Source organism: Rhineura floridana, chromosome 3, assembly GCF_030035675.1.
Source record: "Rhineura floridana isolate rRhiFlo1 chromosome 3, rRhiFlo1.hap2, whole genome shotgun sequence".
In the NCBI taxonomy this organism is placed as follows: Eukaryota; Metazoa; Chordata; class Lepidosauria; order Squamata; family Rhineuridae; genus Rhineura; species Rhineura floridana.
In genome coordinates, this window is record NC_084482.1 from 45,022,493 (window position 1) to 45,041,671 (window position 19,179).

Genomic DNA, 19,179 nt, shown 5'->3' on the forward strand with positions numbered 1-19,179 from the left:
AGCTTGATCTGTCATGCTTGAAACTGTTATATTTATATAATTACTTTGGAAAGGAACTTGGCAATGTTGCAGGGAACATATCACACGTAGAATAAATCCAGCTTGGGATGCAGATTGGTCAGTGTAAGTAACCATGAAGTCAGTTTCTTATTAACTAGCTAGTTAGTCCATTAGTATGTAATACTAGGGGCTGTGCCACTGCTGGCCAACCCCCTGCCACTCTCCCACATTAACCCCCTAGAGCTTCCCCTTCCCACCCCATGGAACTACTAAGCTCCCTTTATACCTTCCCAACCCCATTTCTGAAGCCACTTCTATTCTGAAGCCCCACTTTGCACACCTGTTTTCATCATCCCTCTCATGTCCATCCCTTCTTTCCCCCTTTCTTTTGTGCAATTCTGCCTTGCACACAGATAACCCCCTTGGTAACCTCTTGCATCTTCTCCTGCCACATACTGGTGAAAAGCATCCTTTTCACCTTCCAAAAATAATGAAGCCACTATCCCATTCTATTCTACAGCCCCATTCATACTCCTGCTTTCATCTTTACCCTGATTCCCATGCTTCCTACTCCCTCTTTTTTTGCAACCCCATTTGTACCCCTTTCTTTCATCCTCCCTTTTCTCAACTCCCCCTTGCACACAGACAACCCACATTTCTTTGCCTCCTCCCCCTTCTCCTATTCTGCATCCCCTCTTTGCACACATACACCGTTATCACCTTACAGGAATACCCTGCTATACGGGCCTTCACTTTACGGACACTCGGGAGTACGGACATATTTACAGTAGCGCCATTCCCCTGTTTACGTATGCTCGCTTTGCAAGAACGGACACTTAACGGCATGACGCCACCGCCCGATCAGTTTCCAACCACAAACTTTTTCTTAAAATAAGGCCTACTGTGTTTATTTTAGTTATAAATGCGTTATTTACATCAGTTATGCCCATATATGACGATTGCAGTGCAGTATATGCATCGATAAGTGAAAAAAGGTAGTGCTTCACTTTAAGTACATTTTCGGTTTACATACTCGCTCTGGACCCATTGCGTACATTAATGCGGGGTATTCCTGTATTATACAGCCGCAAGAGTGGCTGTATACTATAGTCAGTAGGGATTTTTTGCGTTCTACCATGTTAAATGAAAATACCTCCCCACACCTTTCTGGTGCTTTCTGTAGTCCCAATTCAAAACAAAAACAAGTCTTATACTGTCGGATTCAGAATCGCTTGCTCTACAACTCTGAAAGTTTTCTTGGTGATACACAACCCCCCCCCCCATGGAGAATTCACAGGTTAAAGTGAAAAACGGGAGAGAAAAAAACAAGAAGCCATTTGGACTTTTTTCTTGAGAAGTTCTCATAATCTGTTGTCATTCATTAAAACTCAGAGATGACTGTAAGGTATCTCTAATCAAATCCCTGAGCTTGCCCCAAACACAGACCTTCATCTTCAGTAGGTTTAAAGTAAAAAAACGGCATGGTTTGCTTTTAATTAATAGATAAAAAAATGCATTACCATGGATTATAAAGTCATGCAGGCATGGTAGAAACCAGGAGTTCTTTCTTTTCCTCCCTCCCCCTCCCCTTCCAGTTACTTGGAGGAAGCAGGGAAGTCTTCTGCTCCTGTGATTGGTGGGTAACAGACATGTGACTCACACTGGCCTTCTGCTCGGCGTTGCTCTTCCCTCGTGCTCTGTGTGAGGAAGCATGAGGGAGGAAATGAAGAGCCAGACAGTCAGGAGAAAGAGAGAGAGAGAGAAAATGGACGGTGGAGGGAGAAAGCCAGAGGGCAAGGATGATGGAGAAGGCAGCAGCAGAATGGAGGTAAGTGACAGTGATGTGCGTGTGTGTTCCCACCCCCGCTGTCTCCTGCAGCCTGCTCTTTCCGCTGGCTCAATCGCCCTGCCACCCCCCACCCCTATCCTTAAATGGGTTTATAAATGACAAAAGCTCAAGTACTTTTTGTTTGCAGTGTGTGTGGCTGTTTGACCTGTGCTCATAACATTGTTGTAGTTATTTTGAGATTGTATGAGACTCTTTGTAACACTTTAATCCTGAATTTAGCTCTTGGTTCTTAAATCTCTCTCTCTCTCTCTCTCTCTCTCTCTCTCTCTCTCTCTCTCACACACACACACACACACACACACACACACACACACACACACACACACGCACACAATCATTAGTATATGCATAGTGCAGCAGTGGGGAGGGATGGATATAGTGCTGGATAGGTTACAGCGGCCCTGCACAGTAGCCTAGTGTGGCTGTACAGATATGGGGGGGGCTGAGACGGAGTTGTGTATGACAACCCTGAAGTGTAGTCCAGCGTTGTTCAGTCTCTTGGTTTTGTGTTTTTTCTTTTTCTTTTTTGAAAAGAACTTTTAAATTGACTGTAGCAGCAGCATTTATTTCTTTAATTTATTAAATTTATATCCCAACATTCCTCCCAGGAGCCCAGGCAGTGGTGTAGCTAGGGGGGGTGGAGGGGGCGGTCTGCCCCGGGCGGCACATTCTTGGGCTGGCTGGAGGAAACTACAGTGGGAGGCAACCTGGGAGGAGGTGGCGGTGCTGGCTTCGAGTTCGTTTGCTCCTGGAGCTGCTCTCAGGTGGCGCTTCGCTGCTGCTGCCGACGGGGGCATTACCGGCACAGCGGACGAAGCTTCCTGTCCTGAGCCTGACACCTGCCGGGAATGGGGGACTTGCGGCTCCGTGGCTGCTGCTCCCAGGACCCCTGGCCGTCCTGGTTGTAGCTGGCGGAGGTCGGACAGACTCTGGTGGGGGCTATGAAGCCCTCCCCAGGGCTTGGCTCTTGCCCTGTGGAAGCGCTGGGTGCCAGCTGCCGCTTCTGTGCCCTGTCATTCCAGAAAGATCCGACCGTACTGGGCCAGGGCAAGCCCTGCTGGCAGATTCCCTGTGGGCAGCTGAGCTCCGTGGCTCCTCATGCAGAGCCGATGATGAGAATTAGACCGAATATGACTCGCCCTTCTGTGGCCCTTGCTACCTCCCGCCTGCTTTTCCTGAAGCGTAAAGCTGCATTTTGCTTGTCTCCTGTTTAGCTGGGCTCTTCTACTTGGGACTGCCCTGGAATTTTTTACGCTAATTATCTGCTACTTTTGTTGAGCCAAGCAGCATTTAGCCCCGGGGTAACAGCAAGCAAAATTTAGCGGCCGAAAATCCCCATAGCTAAAACGTCAGGCCAATGTTCAGGTCTAAGGGTTTGAACTGCCAAAGAGCAAGGATCAAGCTCGCCTTTGCGGTGGGCTGCTACCATATGGCTCCTTCCAACCCCGTTCTTCCTCCATAATGGCCACACAGTGCTCTCTCACACACACAACTGCAGCCCTGCTGTGACCTGCTGGTGTATGTAATCACAGGGCTGCACCACAGCCACTGAGTGAGGTTTTGATGTAGTGGTTAAGTTCAGGTGTTGGACTATGACCTGGGAGACCAGGGTTCGAATCCCCACACAGCCATGAAGCTCACTGGGTGACCTTGGGCCAGTCACTGCCTCTCAGCCTCAGAGGGAGGCAATGGTAAACCCCCTCTGAATACCACTTACCATGAAAACCCTATTCATAGGATCGCCGTAAGTCGGGATGGACTTGAAGGCAGTCCATTACCATTACCGGGTGGCAGTCCTGGTTGCTCTTCAGTATTCTCTTTCCATCCCAGCCATAGGTGGCTTTAGTGCCATCGCAGGACTAGAACATAGCCCAGTTGAGTCTTACAGACTCACCATCTTGGCTTTACTTGCATTCAGAAGGATCAAACCATTGTTATGAAGACCTATCCCCCAGACTAGGCATGGGTGTCTACAGAATTTTTCCGAAGGTGGGGGAGGGCAAAGTCAGTATTCCCAGTGGTGTGCCCAGTCAACCTAGTTGCTGTTCTCTTAGAGTCTCATTGACTCATCTTTTCTTATTTACTAATGACTTGGATGAGAAGGTGCAGGGAATGCTTATCAGATTTGCGGATGATACAAAATTGGGAGGGATAGCTAATACCTTGGAAAACAGAAATAAAATTCAAAGGGATCTTGATAGGCTGGAGTATTGGGCTGAAAACAACGAAATGAAATTTAACAGGGATAAGTGCAAAGTTCTACACCTAGGAAAAAGAAACCAAATGCACAGTTTTAAGATGGGGGACATTTGGCTCAGCAATACTACATGCGAGAAGGATCTTGGGATTGTTGTTGATCACAAACTGAATACGAGCCATCAGTGTGCTGTGGCTGGAAAAAACACAAATGCTATCTTAGGCTGCATTAACAGAAAAAGGTTTCTCTTACCAAGAAAAACATAGTGATAGGACTATTAAAATTTGTAAAAATAGTTGTAAAGCACTCTGAGTCTGGAATGGATGAATAAATGTGCAATCCAACTTGCATTTAAACTGGGCTGAGGGGAGGTGGATCCAGTGGATCTCCAGCTGAGCTGGCTGGGTCTTGGATCAGCTAGGCTATACTGGCGTAAGTCCCTCAGCCCAGCTCAGCTGGGACGCAGGTGGTTCAGCTGAGACCAGTGCAAGTGGAGTTGGTGTAAGCTGGCATAAAGTCCAAAGCAGGTGTGCTGGGGAAATGTCAGGGGAGGGGCCAAAGTGAGAGGACTTAGGCCACATCCAACTTGTGTTTGAGATGCTCCTGCAGGTCCCAATCCAGGCAAAAGTTATGCCAGTAAAAAGGTCAGACTAAGAAAATAATTGCAATAGAAGTCAATGGAGAGGGCTTACTCACCAGTAGGGATATTTGGGTGAGCAAGCTTTTACTTTCTGGATCCCGTGCACAGCTCCCAGCTGAGCCAGCATTCAGCCAACCCAGAGGCTCCTGAATGGCAATGGGATGCAGCGAAACTTTACACCAGCTTCTCTTGCTCCAGCACAACTTATGCTGGCTTCCCCTGAGTTGGATTGCTCTCTACGTGAGAGGTTTTTTAAAGAAAATCTGTGTATCTAGATCTGTCATCTGGGGATAACACTTCATGTATCTGACTACGTAGACTGTAATCTATGAAAGCTTACATGAAAACCTAAGAAGAGCCCTTTTGCCTTAGAACAAGGATTCATCAGCATTCTTTTCCAAACTGTGGTCAGCAGCCAGATGCTTTCATGAAGCCCAAGACCTGGACATGAGGGCACTAGTCCTCCCCTAACAACTGGCCTTCAGAAGTGTTCTGTTCAACTATCTTGCTTAATACCCTTTTTTATGCTGCTCCTCCCAGCCTCAGTGAGCCACTGAATCCAGCAAATATCAGAGCAGCCATGGTGACTTAAAATGGATGACTGCAATGGAAAAGTCTGTTTCTGTGCAAGATGCTTGCCATTTTTGCTGAGATGAGGTGATAGCCAGTGTGAGACCTTATGTGGGGAAAACATTGTGCATAATCATTGTGAACTGGAGGTGCTAAGGGTCGAGCCTGGACTTTGGAGTGTATTGGGAGGGGTGGCAAACTCAGGGACCGCCCCGGGCGGCAAAAGCTCTAGCTATGCCACTGAGCCCAGGGAGGCAATGGGTGGAGGGATCATTGCTTTCCCACTCATGGGAGAAAAATAGAGGCTTTTTGTGTTTGGGTTGATGCTGGTGGTATAAATCCTTAAATGGGTTTATAAATGACAAATGCTCAAATACTTTTTGTTTAAAGTGTGTGTGGCTGTTTGACCTGTGCTCATAACATTGCTGTAGTTATTTTGAGATTTGATGCTACTCTTTGTTTTTAACACTTTAATCTAGAATTTAGCTCTTGGTTGTTTAATCTTAAATCTCTTTCACTCACTCACTCACTCACTCACTCACTCACTCACTCACTCACTATCTGAAATTAGTCCTGTGTTGAAGCCCCCATCTGAAATTAGTCCTGTGTTAGCCACTGCCTTCCGCTTTTGTGAAAGCCTTTGCTGTATAGGGAAGAGGCATTTTCCTCTTCATCTTTTGCAGAGAACAGAAGGTCTTCATCAAACATTTGCAGGGGCATCAAACATTTGCAGGGGCATCAAACATTTGCAGTTAGTGTAATACCATATTACACTAATGAGGTGGCCAAGTGGTTTTTCTGTTTGTGACCAGTAGTGTAGTAGCAAATTAAAAAGTCAGGTTTAAGAATCTCAGAACACACAGTTGCTTCTTAAGTGTATAATCTGTCACAGTGAGCCCTATGACTGGCATTCAGAGATTAAAGCAGAAGAGGTAGTAACTGCTGATACTTTGCAAAGTAATATAGATTGCAAGATGCACAATGTTTAAAGAAAGGGTCTCAAGCATATTTCTTTGTGTATCCCCTGTAGAGTATAGGAAACGTAGGAAGCTGCTTTATACCAAGTCGGACCATTGGTCCATCTAGCTCAGTACTGACTGACAAGGTTTCAGATAAGTATCTCTCCCAGACCTAATTGGAGATGCTGGGTATTGAATGTGGGGACTTTTGCATGCAAAGCATGTTCTCTGCCACTAAGCCATGGCCCTCTTGTAAAAGTAAAGGCATTCTTGATGGTAATATAACATTTAAAATACACTGCTGAACTATTTCTGTTACTGCTGGTGCAAATTTGCACAGGATCCCATCTCTTACCTCCCAGATTAAAAAGCAGGGAAATTCAGACTTTAAAAGGCAGGGAAATTGGGCAGCTATAGTGAATGCACCAGGGGAGCAGGAGACCTGAACTCCTCTCTGAGATATTGTACGGTCCTACAAATTGGTCAAAATGCAAACACCATTTGGGTTGGTCTTTCACAGTCCAATCCATTTGCTGTGTAGCTTGGAAGAATTTGGTAACATGTGCCTCTTCACAGCTGATGAGTGGGCAGACCAGGCAGGATGGGGGGGAAAACCGCTCTGTAGCCTAAGAGCGGGAGATTCCCCAAGAGGGAAGTGGCTGGCGAGATGGCTGCTGCAGGGCTGAAGATAGAGAAACCCCCCCACCGCAGTCCAGCTTCTCTATATCGCCAAGAGCAGGGCCCGGGGCAACTGCCCCGCTTCCCAGTGCCTAGGGGTGGCTCTGGGTGTCATCCCCTCTGATGGTGTCACCCGGTGCAGTCCACACACCCCTAGTGACGCCACTGCTGTTTGGAAGAAGGCTTACTGAGGAGGCGGGAGAGAAGTGACCAGAAAAGGTTGTGCCCACAGCCCTTGTTCAAAATGAGTCCACAGGCTTAGAAAGGTTGGCGATCCCTGTTCTCTGCTCCTTCTAAAAACTGATGTGTGTTTATTTTGCTTTCTCCCCGACACTGACCATTGCAAGTTTATTTATTTACTAATGGTTGTCTTTATCATTTATTGATTTACTTTGGCAAATTTTACCCAGTCCTTCAAACGAATTCTTTGGGCACTTTTCAAGGTCATAAATACAATCAGAATACAATAAAACAGTCACATGCACACCAGATAAAAGCAACAAAATCTAAAGTCAACATAAAAGGCCTCAGCTGTGCTGTATTATATTGTTTTGTTATTAGTAATGTTGGAAATCATGACTGAGAAGAGGAATATACATACAATAATCTGAAATATCTGAAAGCTCAATCAAAATGCCTTACAATTTTAATATACCGCCACTAGATAGCAGCTATGAGAAGACATTCAAAATGCAGCCTAACACTCACTCCTCTCTGCAAAATCCAGTATTCAATTGTAAAAGAGCCAATTTTATCCATTAGAGATCATTTCTCTTCCCAGAAATGAAAGAAAGTCCCCTGTGACTTTTCTAGGAAATAGCAGCATTTTATTGTGCAATATTCCTTAAAAACAAATGCAGCTACACAAGAATGTTTTTGCTGACAGAGGACAATAAACAATGCCAGAAAAAGGTGGGGGGTTGTGTGTGTGAGAGAGAGCCCTACTATGGAACATTCTGTTTCCATGGCCTTTCAGTTATTGTAGGAAAGCTGGCTTCCTAATGACCCCAAACATATATTTTTCTGCTCCTTTCCTGCATATTCATTTCTGTCCTCATTTCAGTAAATGTCATTCAGGAAGTTTTGTTCAAAGGAATCTATTGTAAATACTCTTTGGTCATTGGAATCCAACCATCAATTAATTATGTGTGTGGAGTGAGGATTCTATTGTATGCTTCTGAGGGTAAATCCAGGATTAATTGGTTGAGGGGATCTGGAATGAATTGGTTTGGAATAAAAAAGTTTTGATGTGTTGTGTTTCTTTAGATATGCTGTCCTCATGGGACAGTCTTCATCCTTATTACCTTTCTGCTAATGTTTTCAAAGTCAGTGGGAGTGTACCAGAAAGAGGGACCCCCTACTTAAAGTTTCTTACCAGCTTCCTCTGCCCCTTTCTTATATCCCTTGTACTGCTTGATATTTTCCCGTAAGGTGGGCTTCCTTTTCCTGCCGCTACCGTTGCACTATGCTATCATTCTTCCATACCCAGGAATGCTTAAGAGTAGGATCAATGGATGTTCACCTTGAGCCACCATCTGGGGTGGCAGCAGCAGAAGGAGTACATCCTCTTGATAAATAGTTCTGGGTCTACAATACAATAGATCCCCATAAAAAAGTAAATGTGCAGAGTTTCTTTAAGTTGTTTGTGTATCTGGACAATTTAGGCACAAACTTCATATGGGTAGACACTCTCACTCTGTGGTGCCGTTTCTGTAGCCAACATTTTCCAAGATGGTGCATATATGAATGTGAAGATATTATAATTAATGAACTAGTCCATATAGATAACCCATTTTGGTGTCCTTTTTGAAAAAGTCACAGTGAGCAAAGAACTATTGCTATCCACAATTTACACCTGTTCTGTGCATTCGTAATCAACTGCAATATTAGAATAGTTTATTTCAACTGTTTAGAGCTATTATTAAACATTTGTCTATAATATTAGATCAAATAGTTTAATTAATTACATTAGTCTGTGGGTGCTCCTGGATCCATCTTTGTAGCTAGAAGCCCAGAGGACCTCAGTGGCTAGGAGTGCCTTTTACCAGCTTTGGCTAGTAAGATAGCTGCAGCCGTTTTGGGACCGGGATAGTTTGGCCACTGTTGTCCATGCACTAGTAATCTTCAGGCTGGATTACTGTAATGTGCTCTATGTGGGACTGTCCTTGAGGTTGGTCTGGAAGCCACAGCTGGTGCTAAATGTGGTGGTGCAACTGCTCACTGGGGCAGGGTATTGCCAACATGTGACCCGCTGCTAAAAGAACTGCACTGGCAGCCCATTAGCTACCAGGCCAAGTTCAGGGTTCTGGTTTTGGTGTACAAAGCCCTATGCAGCCTGGGACTAGGATACCTGAAAGATAGTCTTACCCATTGTATACCCAGTTGATCACTGTGCACTGCAGGTGAGGGTCTCCTGCAGATACCATCTAATCAGGAGGTCCATTCTGCACAACATAGGAAGTGGGCTTTTAGTGCTGTGACACCAACACTTTGGAATTCTCTTCCCTTAAATGTTAGACAGGTGCCATCTCTGTTATCTTTTCGGTGCCTACCTTCTTCTTTCAACAAGCCTTTTAAGTAGATACTTTATCCCAGTCTGCATTTGTGTTGGACTTGCTTTTAAACCTTTTTAAAAGCTGTTTTTTTAAAAAAAACAAAAAAGCTGTTTTGAAGATATTTTGTTTTAATATGTTTTAAAGTTTTTTGTTTTAAAGATGTTTTAGAGTGTTTTTAGTGTTTTTATCTGCCACCCTGGGCTCCTTCTGGGAGGAAGGGTGGGATATATGTAAATAAATGAATAAACAAACAAATAAATATTTATCTGAACTCAAGGGCATCTGTATGTCTTTGTGGTATCATTCATTAATTAGGGTTGCCAGGTCAGAAGCATCGCAAAACCTGAGATTTCAGGGGCAGCACCTAATGATATCATGGGGCAGGCCCTGGTGATGTCATTAAGCATGATACATTAAGCATTAAGTAAGTTGCTTGGAACATACCATTCAAACAAAAAAATTCTCTGATTGGAAATTAAGATAGAAATCTTAGCTAAATGAGGGTGTTCCCAGGTCCAGCTGAAGTGACAGGATCATTTCTTCTCACCTGCTCAGGGAGCCTAGATACGGAACAATTAATTTAGCCTACTTGCTTCTGACAAGAAAGGTTTAAGTGCCCTCAGGCCAGCCAGTCACCAGAAGGTCACTGTAGGAAGAAAGGTACCTAGTGTTGTAGAGATGTTAGATGGGAGCACTCAGGTGTAAAAATGGATGCCCCTGAAGGCTGCAATTCTAAACACACTTACTAACCCTCACAGAACTAACAGGACTTCCTTCAGAGTAGATATGGTTAGGATTGTGCTGTTGATAAAGCTTGACTAGAGATCTCTGCAAAGATATCCATATCAAAGCAGGATTGGCAACTTCCTGCTTGGAATGCCCTGCCCCTGCCTTTTAATGTGGCTGCTCCAAACTTCTTGACTTGACCCTTCATTGCAGAGAGAGGTTTGAGAAATGAATAAGCATTAAGAAGATTATCTACCCTTTCCTGCCTACTCTGTGGGCTGCTATAAACTCACTTTGACAGTCAACCCAATTCCAGTGAAAAATAAACGACAGAGGGAAAACACACATGGTTTGGCCTACCTTCACAGACAGTAGCTTGTGATCAACAGCAATTGAAGCCACACTTCCCAGTATGTGAATTCTCTTTTACCACTATTGGGCAAGAAACAAATCATCATCACACAACAAGGTCCCATCAGTGGGTTTAAAGGGGTTGAGCTGAGCGCATGGAACCCCTGTTATTCCTTCTTATGGAAGTAAGGAAGTGAGATCAGAGGTAAATGAAATGCAAATAGAAAAACAAAAACAAAAGACAGTGATGATTTCCTAAATACAATACCATACAAACCACAAAATTGCTATGAGTAAGGCAGAAAAATTAGCATCCCACAACCACTCAGGGTTCCTAACCAAAACCCCAAATTAAAAAAACCTGGCAGCCAGTCAGCCATGGTCACAGATATCCCCATGCAGCACAACCTGACCTGGGGGCTGCAGTTAGTGCAGAATGCTGTGACACAATTGCTAACATGAGTGAGACCCTCTCAGCACATAACACCTGTGTTGAAATCTGCACTGGTTGTTGATTTGCTACCAGGCCAAGTTCAAGGTGTGTTTTCCATTTTATTGGTGCCACATAGTACTTGCTCTGCTCTTGTAAGAAATCAATCCTTCAGTGTGGCAGCATCTATGTTTTGGAACTCCTTGCCTATTGACATTAGGCAGGCACCTTCATCGTACTCTTTTTGGCATCTGCTAAAAACATTTGTTTAGGCAAGCCTACCCAGGCATGGTAGAAGCTATGATGTTTGTTATCTGTTAACTTATTGCTGGTTTTATTATTCTGAATGTTTTTAAATACCTGTTTTTAACTGCTTTTGCAAGTAATTTTATTGTTTTATTCCTTCTGTAAAACACTTTGGTTTTTTTTTTTACAATAAAGTGGTATATAAATGTTGTAAGTAAAATACATGAATAGATTTCAGTGTCACTGTGGCCCCTGGGTCTCTTTCCTCTTTTAGCAACAAAGGAATCTGCCTTATACTGACTCAGGCCATTTAGTACTATCTAGCTCAGTACTGAAGACATAGACTAGCATTGGCTCTCCAGCATTCTAGGCAATAGCTTTTTCCAGAGGTTGAATTTTGGACCTTTACATGCAAAGCATGTGCCCTACCACTGAACTGCAGCTGATTGAGCTACAGCCTTCCCCTGTTTAAAAAAGTTTATTTTAACATTGTTCTTTTCAATTCATTAATGAATGCACAATATACCTAGGGCAGACGAACACCATACATTTAAAGCACATTCAATATACATTTGAAGTGTATGAATCCCACCACAGAATTATGGGAACTGTAGTTTGTTAAGGGTGATGGGAACTGTAACTGTGAGGGGGAAACTACACTTCCCAGGATTTGGGGGGGGGAGTCATGTGTTTTACATGCGAGTTGGATGTGCTTGAAATGTATTATGTGGATCTGCATTACTTCATAAACTTCCTTGCCTATAAATTATTTGTTAATTTTTAAAATGGAAATCAGCTATAAAGTTTACCTGGTGACCATGTGCTACTCACCATCTCTCAGCCTAATCTGCCCCTCGGGGTGAAAACAACAGGAGGGGACCATGGCTACTCCAAGGACGAAAGGCACAGGTAAAATGTAGAGGAAATAATTATGTACAACCATAGTGGGAAACCAGATAGATATTGAGACATAGTATGAAGAAATATTTATATAAGTGCTGATGTCAAAGATGTTTATTATTTACACAACCTGTAAAGATATTGATAGTGAAATCCTATGCATGTTTACTCAGAAGCAAGTCCAAATGTATTCAATGGGGCTTACTCAAACAGGGAAGTGTGCACAGGGCTGCAACCTCAAGTGATAAGGAACTTCACTCACCCAACCCAAAATTCAGAATCATGCCACTGTTTTGCGACTGTTTTACTCATTTTATGGTTATTGGATTTTAAATGGATTTATTTCTTGTTGTGAGCTGCCTTGGTTTCCAACCCTACCTCCCAGGGCTGTTGGAAAGATTCCATATATACACACACTGGAGATGTAAATATACCTACACCCCATATAATAGTTTGTCAAAACTAGTTGATCATTGCAGAACATTTTTTTTTAAAAAAATCAGTATTCGTTTCCCATCAAATCCTATCACCTAAGTAAGCCGTGCCTAATTGCTTTAAAAAAAAAGGATTGAAGGGAAGAGAAAGATTAACCACAATCCTTTGCTATGTTCACTCAATTTTTTGCTATGTTTGATACTGTTGACCATAATATCCTTCTGGAACATCTTGACAAAGTGGGGATTGGGGGCACTGTGCTTCAGTGGTTCCACTCATACCTCCAGAGCTGGTTCCAAAAAGTAGTTATGGGAGGCTACTGTTCAGCACCATGGGAATTATCCTGTGGGGTTCACCACCATTTTGTTTCTCAAGCTATTTAACATCTATATGAAGCCACTGGGAGTTGTCATCAGGAGATTTGGAGTAAGGTTCATCAATATACAGATGACACTCAGCTCTACCTCTCTATTCCATCTGAATTAGGAGAGGCAATTGATTTGTTTGTTTGTTTATTAGATTTATTTCTCACCCTTTCTCCTGATAGGAACCCAGGGTGGCATTGAACTGATGCTTGAACTGATGCTTGGAACCACTGATGGACTGGATGTAGGCCAATAAATAGGCTGAATTGTGAAAAGACAGAGGTGTTATGTGTCCAGAGGTCTCATGTCCAGGAGGTGGAAAGATGATCTGTTCTGGATGGAGTTGCTCTTTCCTGGAAGGAGCAGGTCTGCAGCCTGTGGTACTCCTTTATCCAACAGTGTCACTGAAGGTTCAGGTGGCCTCAGTGGGTAGGAGTGCCTTTTTCCAGCTATGGCTGGTTCACCAGCTTCAGCCACTTTTGGACAGAGAAGAGTTGGCCACAGTGTTGCATGCTCTGGGAACTTCCAGACTGGATTATTGAAATCCTGTCTACATGGGGCTGTCCTCGAATATGACTCGGAAACTTCAACTGGTCCAAAATGCAGCAGCTAGATTATTGGCTGAGGTTCCCGTTAAAACTCATATAACCAGTTTTTAACCAGCTGCATTGGTTGCCAATTTGTTTATGGGCCAGTTCAAGGTGCTCGTGTTAGTGTATAAAGCCCTAAATGACTTGGGTCCCAAATATCAAAAGACTACCTCCTTTCCTACAGACCCTCTCAGGTGCTGAGATCAGCACAGGGGACCCTTTTGGTAGTTTTGCCACTCTCTGAAGTTCAGGGGGTGATGGCCTGGGAGAAGGCATTCTCTGTGGCAGCCCCTAAGCTGTGGAACTCCCTCCTCACTGAGGTACATCTGGCAACTTCATTGTACATGAGGAGGATTCTGGCCGCCACTCCTTCTAGGCAGGGAAGTCACGTAGACAATAGTGAATAGAACTGCTGTAGCAGACTGAACATGTGCCAAGGATACTGATATCACAGGAATGCATAGAAGAGGGTGGCTAGTATGAGGGCAGAGCATCTCAGTAGCATAGAATAATTTGATGAGACTGTTGCTATGGCTATGGCAAATGTAAGGGTATATATATGTCTGTACCCAACCGCCATTTTAGTCGAGTTATGTACTTTGCTCCAGTAAAGAGCTTTGCTGAATAAATAACTTTAAAACAGGCTTTGGCTTCGTTATTGAGTCTCCTCCAAAAAGAACATAGTCGTAAATTCCACGACATACAACTTTTGGTGAATGCTGAACATACATCTCTTAATCCTGGCCTTTGACACTTGAGATGTATATTTTCTGTTTAGGTTGTTTTCAATTGTTTTTAATTATATGTTTTTAATATTGTTGTAACCTGCCCTGGGACCTTTGGGTAAAGGGCAGGTAATAAATTCTAATATAATAATAATAATAATAATAAAGTAGTCCCATTGGTTTACACCACAATCCTAACCATGACTACTCAAAAGTAAGTCCTACTGAATTCAGTGGGGTTTACTCCCAGGTACGTGGGATTAGCATTGCAGCTTTACTCCCAGAAAAAAATTATAAGATTAAAGCTTCATATTGGGAAGGTTTTCAAAACAGGCTATGAATTAGACAAATAAACTGCCCTCTTCAACAGCCCAGGAAAATTTAAACTTGTTTGATTCCTTATAATTAGAAAAATAGAATACATTGGCATCATAAGCTGCAGCATGTACACTTTTTCAAATTTCTGTTCAAAATTATTTGAAAGATAGAATGTATAATATGCAATTTTTGCAAGTAATTAAAAAAAGCTACAAGTACACTTCTATTATAGTCATAACTGAAATTGTTTACTGTGCATGCCTACCTGCTGTGATCTTCAGTTCTAGATTTCCTGCTATATTATTGTAGAGAGAAAGGCAATGTTGCTGGTGTTGCAAGTTTTACACTCACTCACTTCTGATGTGCAGACAAGCAGGAAAAGGAAACCGTTTTCAGGATTTGCAGTGGGTTTTAGCCATTGCCTGGAGGTCAGCAAATCTTTCATTAATCACAAGCTTGACTTCACTTATTGGCTAAAAACCTGAAAGTGTGGGAAATAGAGCAGCCGACTTCTATTAGAAGTTCTGTGGTGGCGGCTGTCATTTGGTGTATATCTCTTGAACCAGACCACCTAGAAACTATTTTTTTTTAAAATGAAAGCTAAGAGTCTGGAGATTGAAGTGACTCACCTGAAGACCCAGAGAGGACCCCCCCCCCAAACCAGAGTCTCTGGGCAAAAACCAGAGTCTCTGGGCAAAAACCAGAGACCTGGCAACCCTATTATGAATGCATATAACCATCGGACAGAACAAACTGCATATGAATGTAAGAGTTTTCTTAGCTTTTCTCCTGTGAATTATGCTTTATGTTGTGTGATCTTTAATCCTACCATGGAAAACATTAGTGCCTAAACATTGATTTTTAAATTGTTTTTAAACACCAAATCTCAACCAATTTTGCCATAGTGCATCTTGAACTGTATTTAACAATGTGAAGCTTGTTATGTGTTATTTCAAATGGTTTTTGATTCATCCTTCTATCTTAACTATTTCAAGTGTTTTATACAAAGGCAAGTTGAAAAGCAAGAAATTTGCAATAAAAATAGAGGGGCAACTTTTCCTGCAGGATCAGGCACCATTCTAGGAGGTTTTTTTGATGTGATATAGAGCACATCTACCCAAGCATTTTGGTGTAAGATATGCTTTTGTTGCAAATTGTTTGTCCAGGTCTTCTCTGAGCCAGATTAAGGCCACCCAGTGAGATGGATTTGTTTCGTGCTGTGCTTTTGTTCTGTGTTTTTAGCATGTTCAAGTCTGCCAAGAATTGTTGGTTCCCCCTGTGCTGGATAAAAATAAATAAATAAAATGAGATAAAATATCTGTGTCATTACACTTACTACATAAAGCAACAATACATTATTGCCCATGGTATTTCTTCTTCTTTTTGACATTATTAATGCCCTCTTTCAGTTGGTTTAATGTTTGGTTTGCTTTTACTATTTCATCTGATGGATGTTAGCTGCTTTGGAAAGTGGGATAAAAAAAACATGGAGGTGCTAATACTGCATCAGCAGAATCATCGCCCACAATAATACTTAAAAAATGAATGAATAAAAAACTACAAGAAGCACTGTGCAATTCCCCCCCCCCAGAGGGCTGGTGAAAGTGTATAGTTTTTTGGAGAAAGGGGGAGGGATTATCATGGAAGGTGGAGCCAGCACTGTCCTTTCTCTCTCTTTATAAAAAATACCTTAGCCACTTGAAGTGACTGCTGGTTGCCAGGCCACCATGTTTTTGCCACAATGTCACATTGAGGACAAGATTACATCTCCATGACATTATGGGAAACATGGCAGCCCAGATGGCTGCGATTGCTCCTGGCTCCTTTAAGTGGCCAGTAATTTTCTGCTTTTGGGTAACCTCACTTTTACTCTGAAAATAGTTGCACTTTTGCCAGTCCCTCTGAGAGTGTTGACAAAATACTCTCTCACTTTCTCAGCCTGTGAATATTTATTTATTTATTTATATACCACCCCATAGCCGAAGCTCTCTGGGCGGTTTACAGCAATTAAAAACATTAAAAACATTTTCATCTAAAATGTTAATTATCTTTTTGAAAAGGTAAGCCAAAACTTGATAACTGTCAAAACCTTTGTAAAAAGATGACTCAATCTAATGTAAAACATTCATTTCTGATGGACATCTTAATAATGGAGATATTGTGAGACTAGTAAACCACAATATACCCTACAATTCATACACAATATACCCTGCAATTAATACAACATGCATAGAATTAAAAATGCAGTAGCTGTGAATAGGCTGTGAAAGAGCATTTTTAACTTAACACTGAATGCTTATATAAGATGATTACCCTAACATAGAGCAACAGATAGTACATTTTTTTCCGGCAGCTGCTGCAGCATTATTGTCATATAAGGCATATATCTGAATAAGATTGTAATCACATACACTTGCTTGCCTGGGCAGAATCCCATTGAACTCAGTGAAGCTTACTTCTGAGAAAATATATCTCAGTTTGCAAGGGATATCTGTTAAGAAAAAGAAGCAAAGAACAAATGACAAGATCTTAGCAGAGTCAGGCAGCAAAACATTGCTACTAACGTTTTCAGATTAATTTCTGCACCCATAATAAGCTGGAATTTGTCTGTTTCAGTTCATCACCCGCTGAAGACCCATTTAAATACGGAGCATTTTTTCCCCCAGAGAACACCATCCTTGTATTTTGGGTATCAAGGACTTGCGTTTTGCCTTGAAAAAGTCAAACAGGGTCATAGCCAGGGTGCAACCTGTGGGGCAACCCTAGCTAAAGAACTTTTCAAATACCAGCTTATTAAAATGGTGACATAAATATGTGGCATAACAGCTTCCACTTGAAGAATGTCATCGTAATTTTAGAATAGGAAAATGTGCTGTAGTTTTTAACAAATCAATGGTGGCTTGTGTTCCTACTCCCTACTAAAGACGTAGTGCTCAAAACTCCACATACCTGGCCTGCGCAGCTCTGTCCAGTCAAGATTCATCAGTGCTCAGGCTGCATTTTTTAAATTGCCATTATTGTGCTTTAATGGTTCTGAAAAAAATCTCTTTAGATACTATGACTGTGACAATTTAAAATTCCTTCAGAGATTCAGGAAAAAACATACCACAGAGAAAGGTTCAGGCCAGGGTAAAGTATATTTGTTATCAACTGACTTCAGTTCAGTATAATCACATATTTAGAGAAAGGCCCACAGAATATTTAATAGACACCTGGGTTAGAACTACTGCAGAGTAGAACTGCTAGAAAAACTTGGAGTGGGCATTTAAACATTGCAAGTGCTTAAAGGTGTAAGGGGTAATTTAAGAGAATTATTTGTTTCAGAAATCACTATTTCAGGATAGTGTTCATTAAACATAAAAAAGCTTCTGAACTTAAAATACCTGCTTTTACTCAGGTTACTCAGAGAAACCACTTTGACTATGAGTGCTGCAAGACCCTCTCCCTGCTTGCTGGCCTCTTTCCACCTGGCCCAGGAGGGTGGGGCCCTGACTGACTGCCGCTATAAAAGCTGCTAGTACCAAAATACCATCTTGACTGTGGGCTTTTGTTTGGGCCAAAATTTAATTCTGGAGGTCAATTATTTTTATTGTTATTGGGATTATGTTTTTGTATTTTATTGTTGGACGTTATTATGAATTATGTATTATGTATTATGAATTATGTATTGATTTAGTTGAATTGTATTGATTTAGTTAATTAACTTAATTTGATATAAATTGATTGGTTTAGTTGATTAATTAACTTAATTTGATGTAATTTAATTGGTTTAATTAATTAATTAATTGGTTTAATTAATTTGTTTTAAATTGGTAAATACTGCTGCTATAGGGTATGGAGGTGGGTCTCCGGACGAATTTTATTAGGGTGGGTGGCCTGCTGATAAGCAGATAAAGATAGAGGCATGTGCAAGCCGGAGAGGGAGGTGGGGGGCCAAGTTATAGGAAGTTTGGGCGGCAGGCGCCGGAAGGGTGCTGCTAGCAGACCACGCCGGAATAGGGGAACACGGGACAGATGCATTATATCCATCCCATGTTCCAGGTCTGCTCAGAACCAGACAAAAACTGGGGGACGCAAGGTTCCTACTGACCTTCGACTGCTGTTATGTAATGCCAGGTCTGTGGCTCAGAAAACCTCGCTCATCCATGATACGATCTTGGATGGGCGCGCAGACCTGGCATGTATTACGGAAACTTGGCTGGACGAAGCCTCTGCTCCAATTCTTGAGGCCATGTGTCCGCCAGGTTTCCGTTACGCACAGCAGCCGAGGGTGGGAAGGCGGGGAGGGGGTGTGGCAGTCATCTATCGAGAGTCCTTGGTTTTTGCCAGACCTCCCCTCCATAGGACTCAATTTGTTGATTGTATGTACTGGAGGTTGGGCCCGAAGGGCAGTTTAGGGATCTTGCTGGTGTACCGCCCACCCCGCTGCACGGCAGATTCCCTGGCCGAGGTGCTGGAGGTGGTCTCGTCTGTACGGGCATTGTCCCCAGAGCTGTTGGTTGTGGGTGACTTTAACGTGCATGCCGAGGCCGCTCTCATAGGAGCCCCTCGGGATTTCCTGGAAACCATGGCTTCCTGGGAACTGTACCTAAGTAATACTGGGCCCACCCATGTAGCCGGTCATGGTCTCGACCTAGTATTTGTC

The 19,179-nt window shown here is 42.7% G+C and overlaps 1 protein-coding gene across 1 annotated transcript in view; it reads left to right on the plus strand.

The window, feature by feature from the left end:
- LOC133379759 (ATP-binding cassette sub-family A member 10-like) overlaps positions 1-19,179 on the plus strand; it is a 114,175-nt gene that overhangs the window by 16,065 nt on the left and 78,931 nt on the right. Inside the window, exon 3 of the mRNA XM_061615629.1 lies at positions 1,596-1,828. Coding sequence (XP_061471613.1) covers positions 1,712-1,828 — 117 coding nt within the window. The 5' untranslated portion in view covers positions 1,596-1,711. The remainder of the gene's footprint in view (positions 1-1,595; positions 1,829-19,179) is intronic.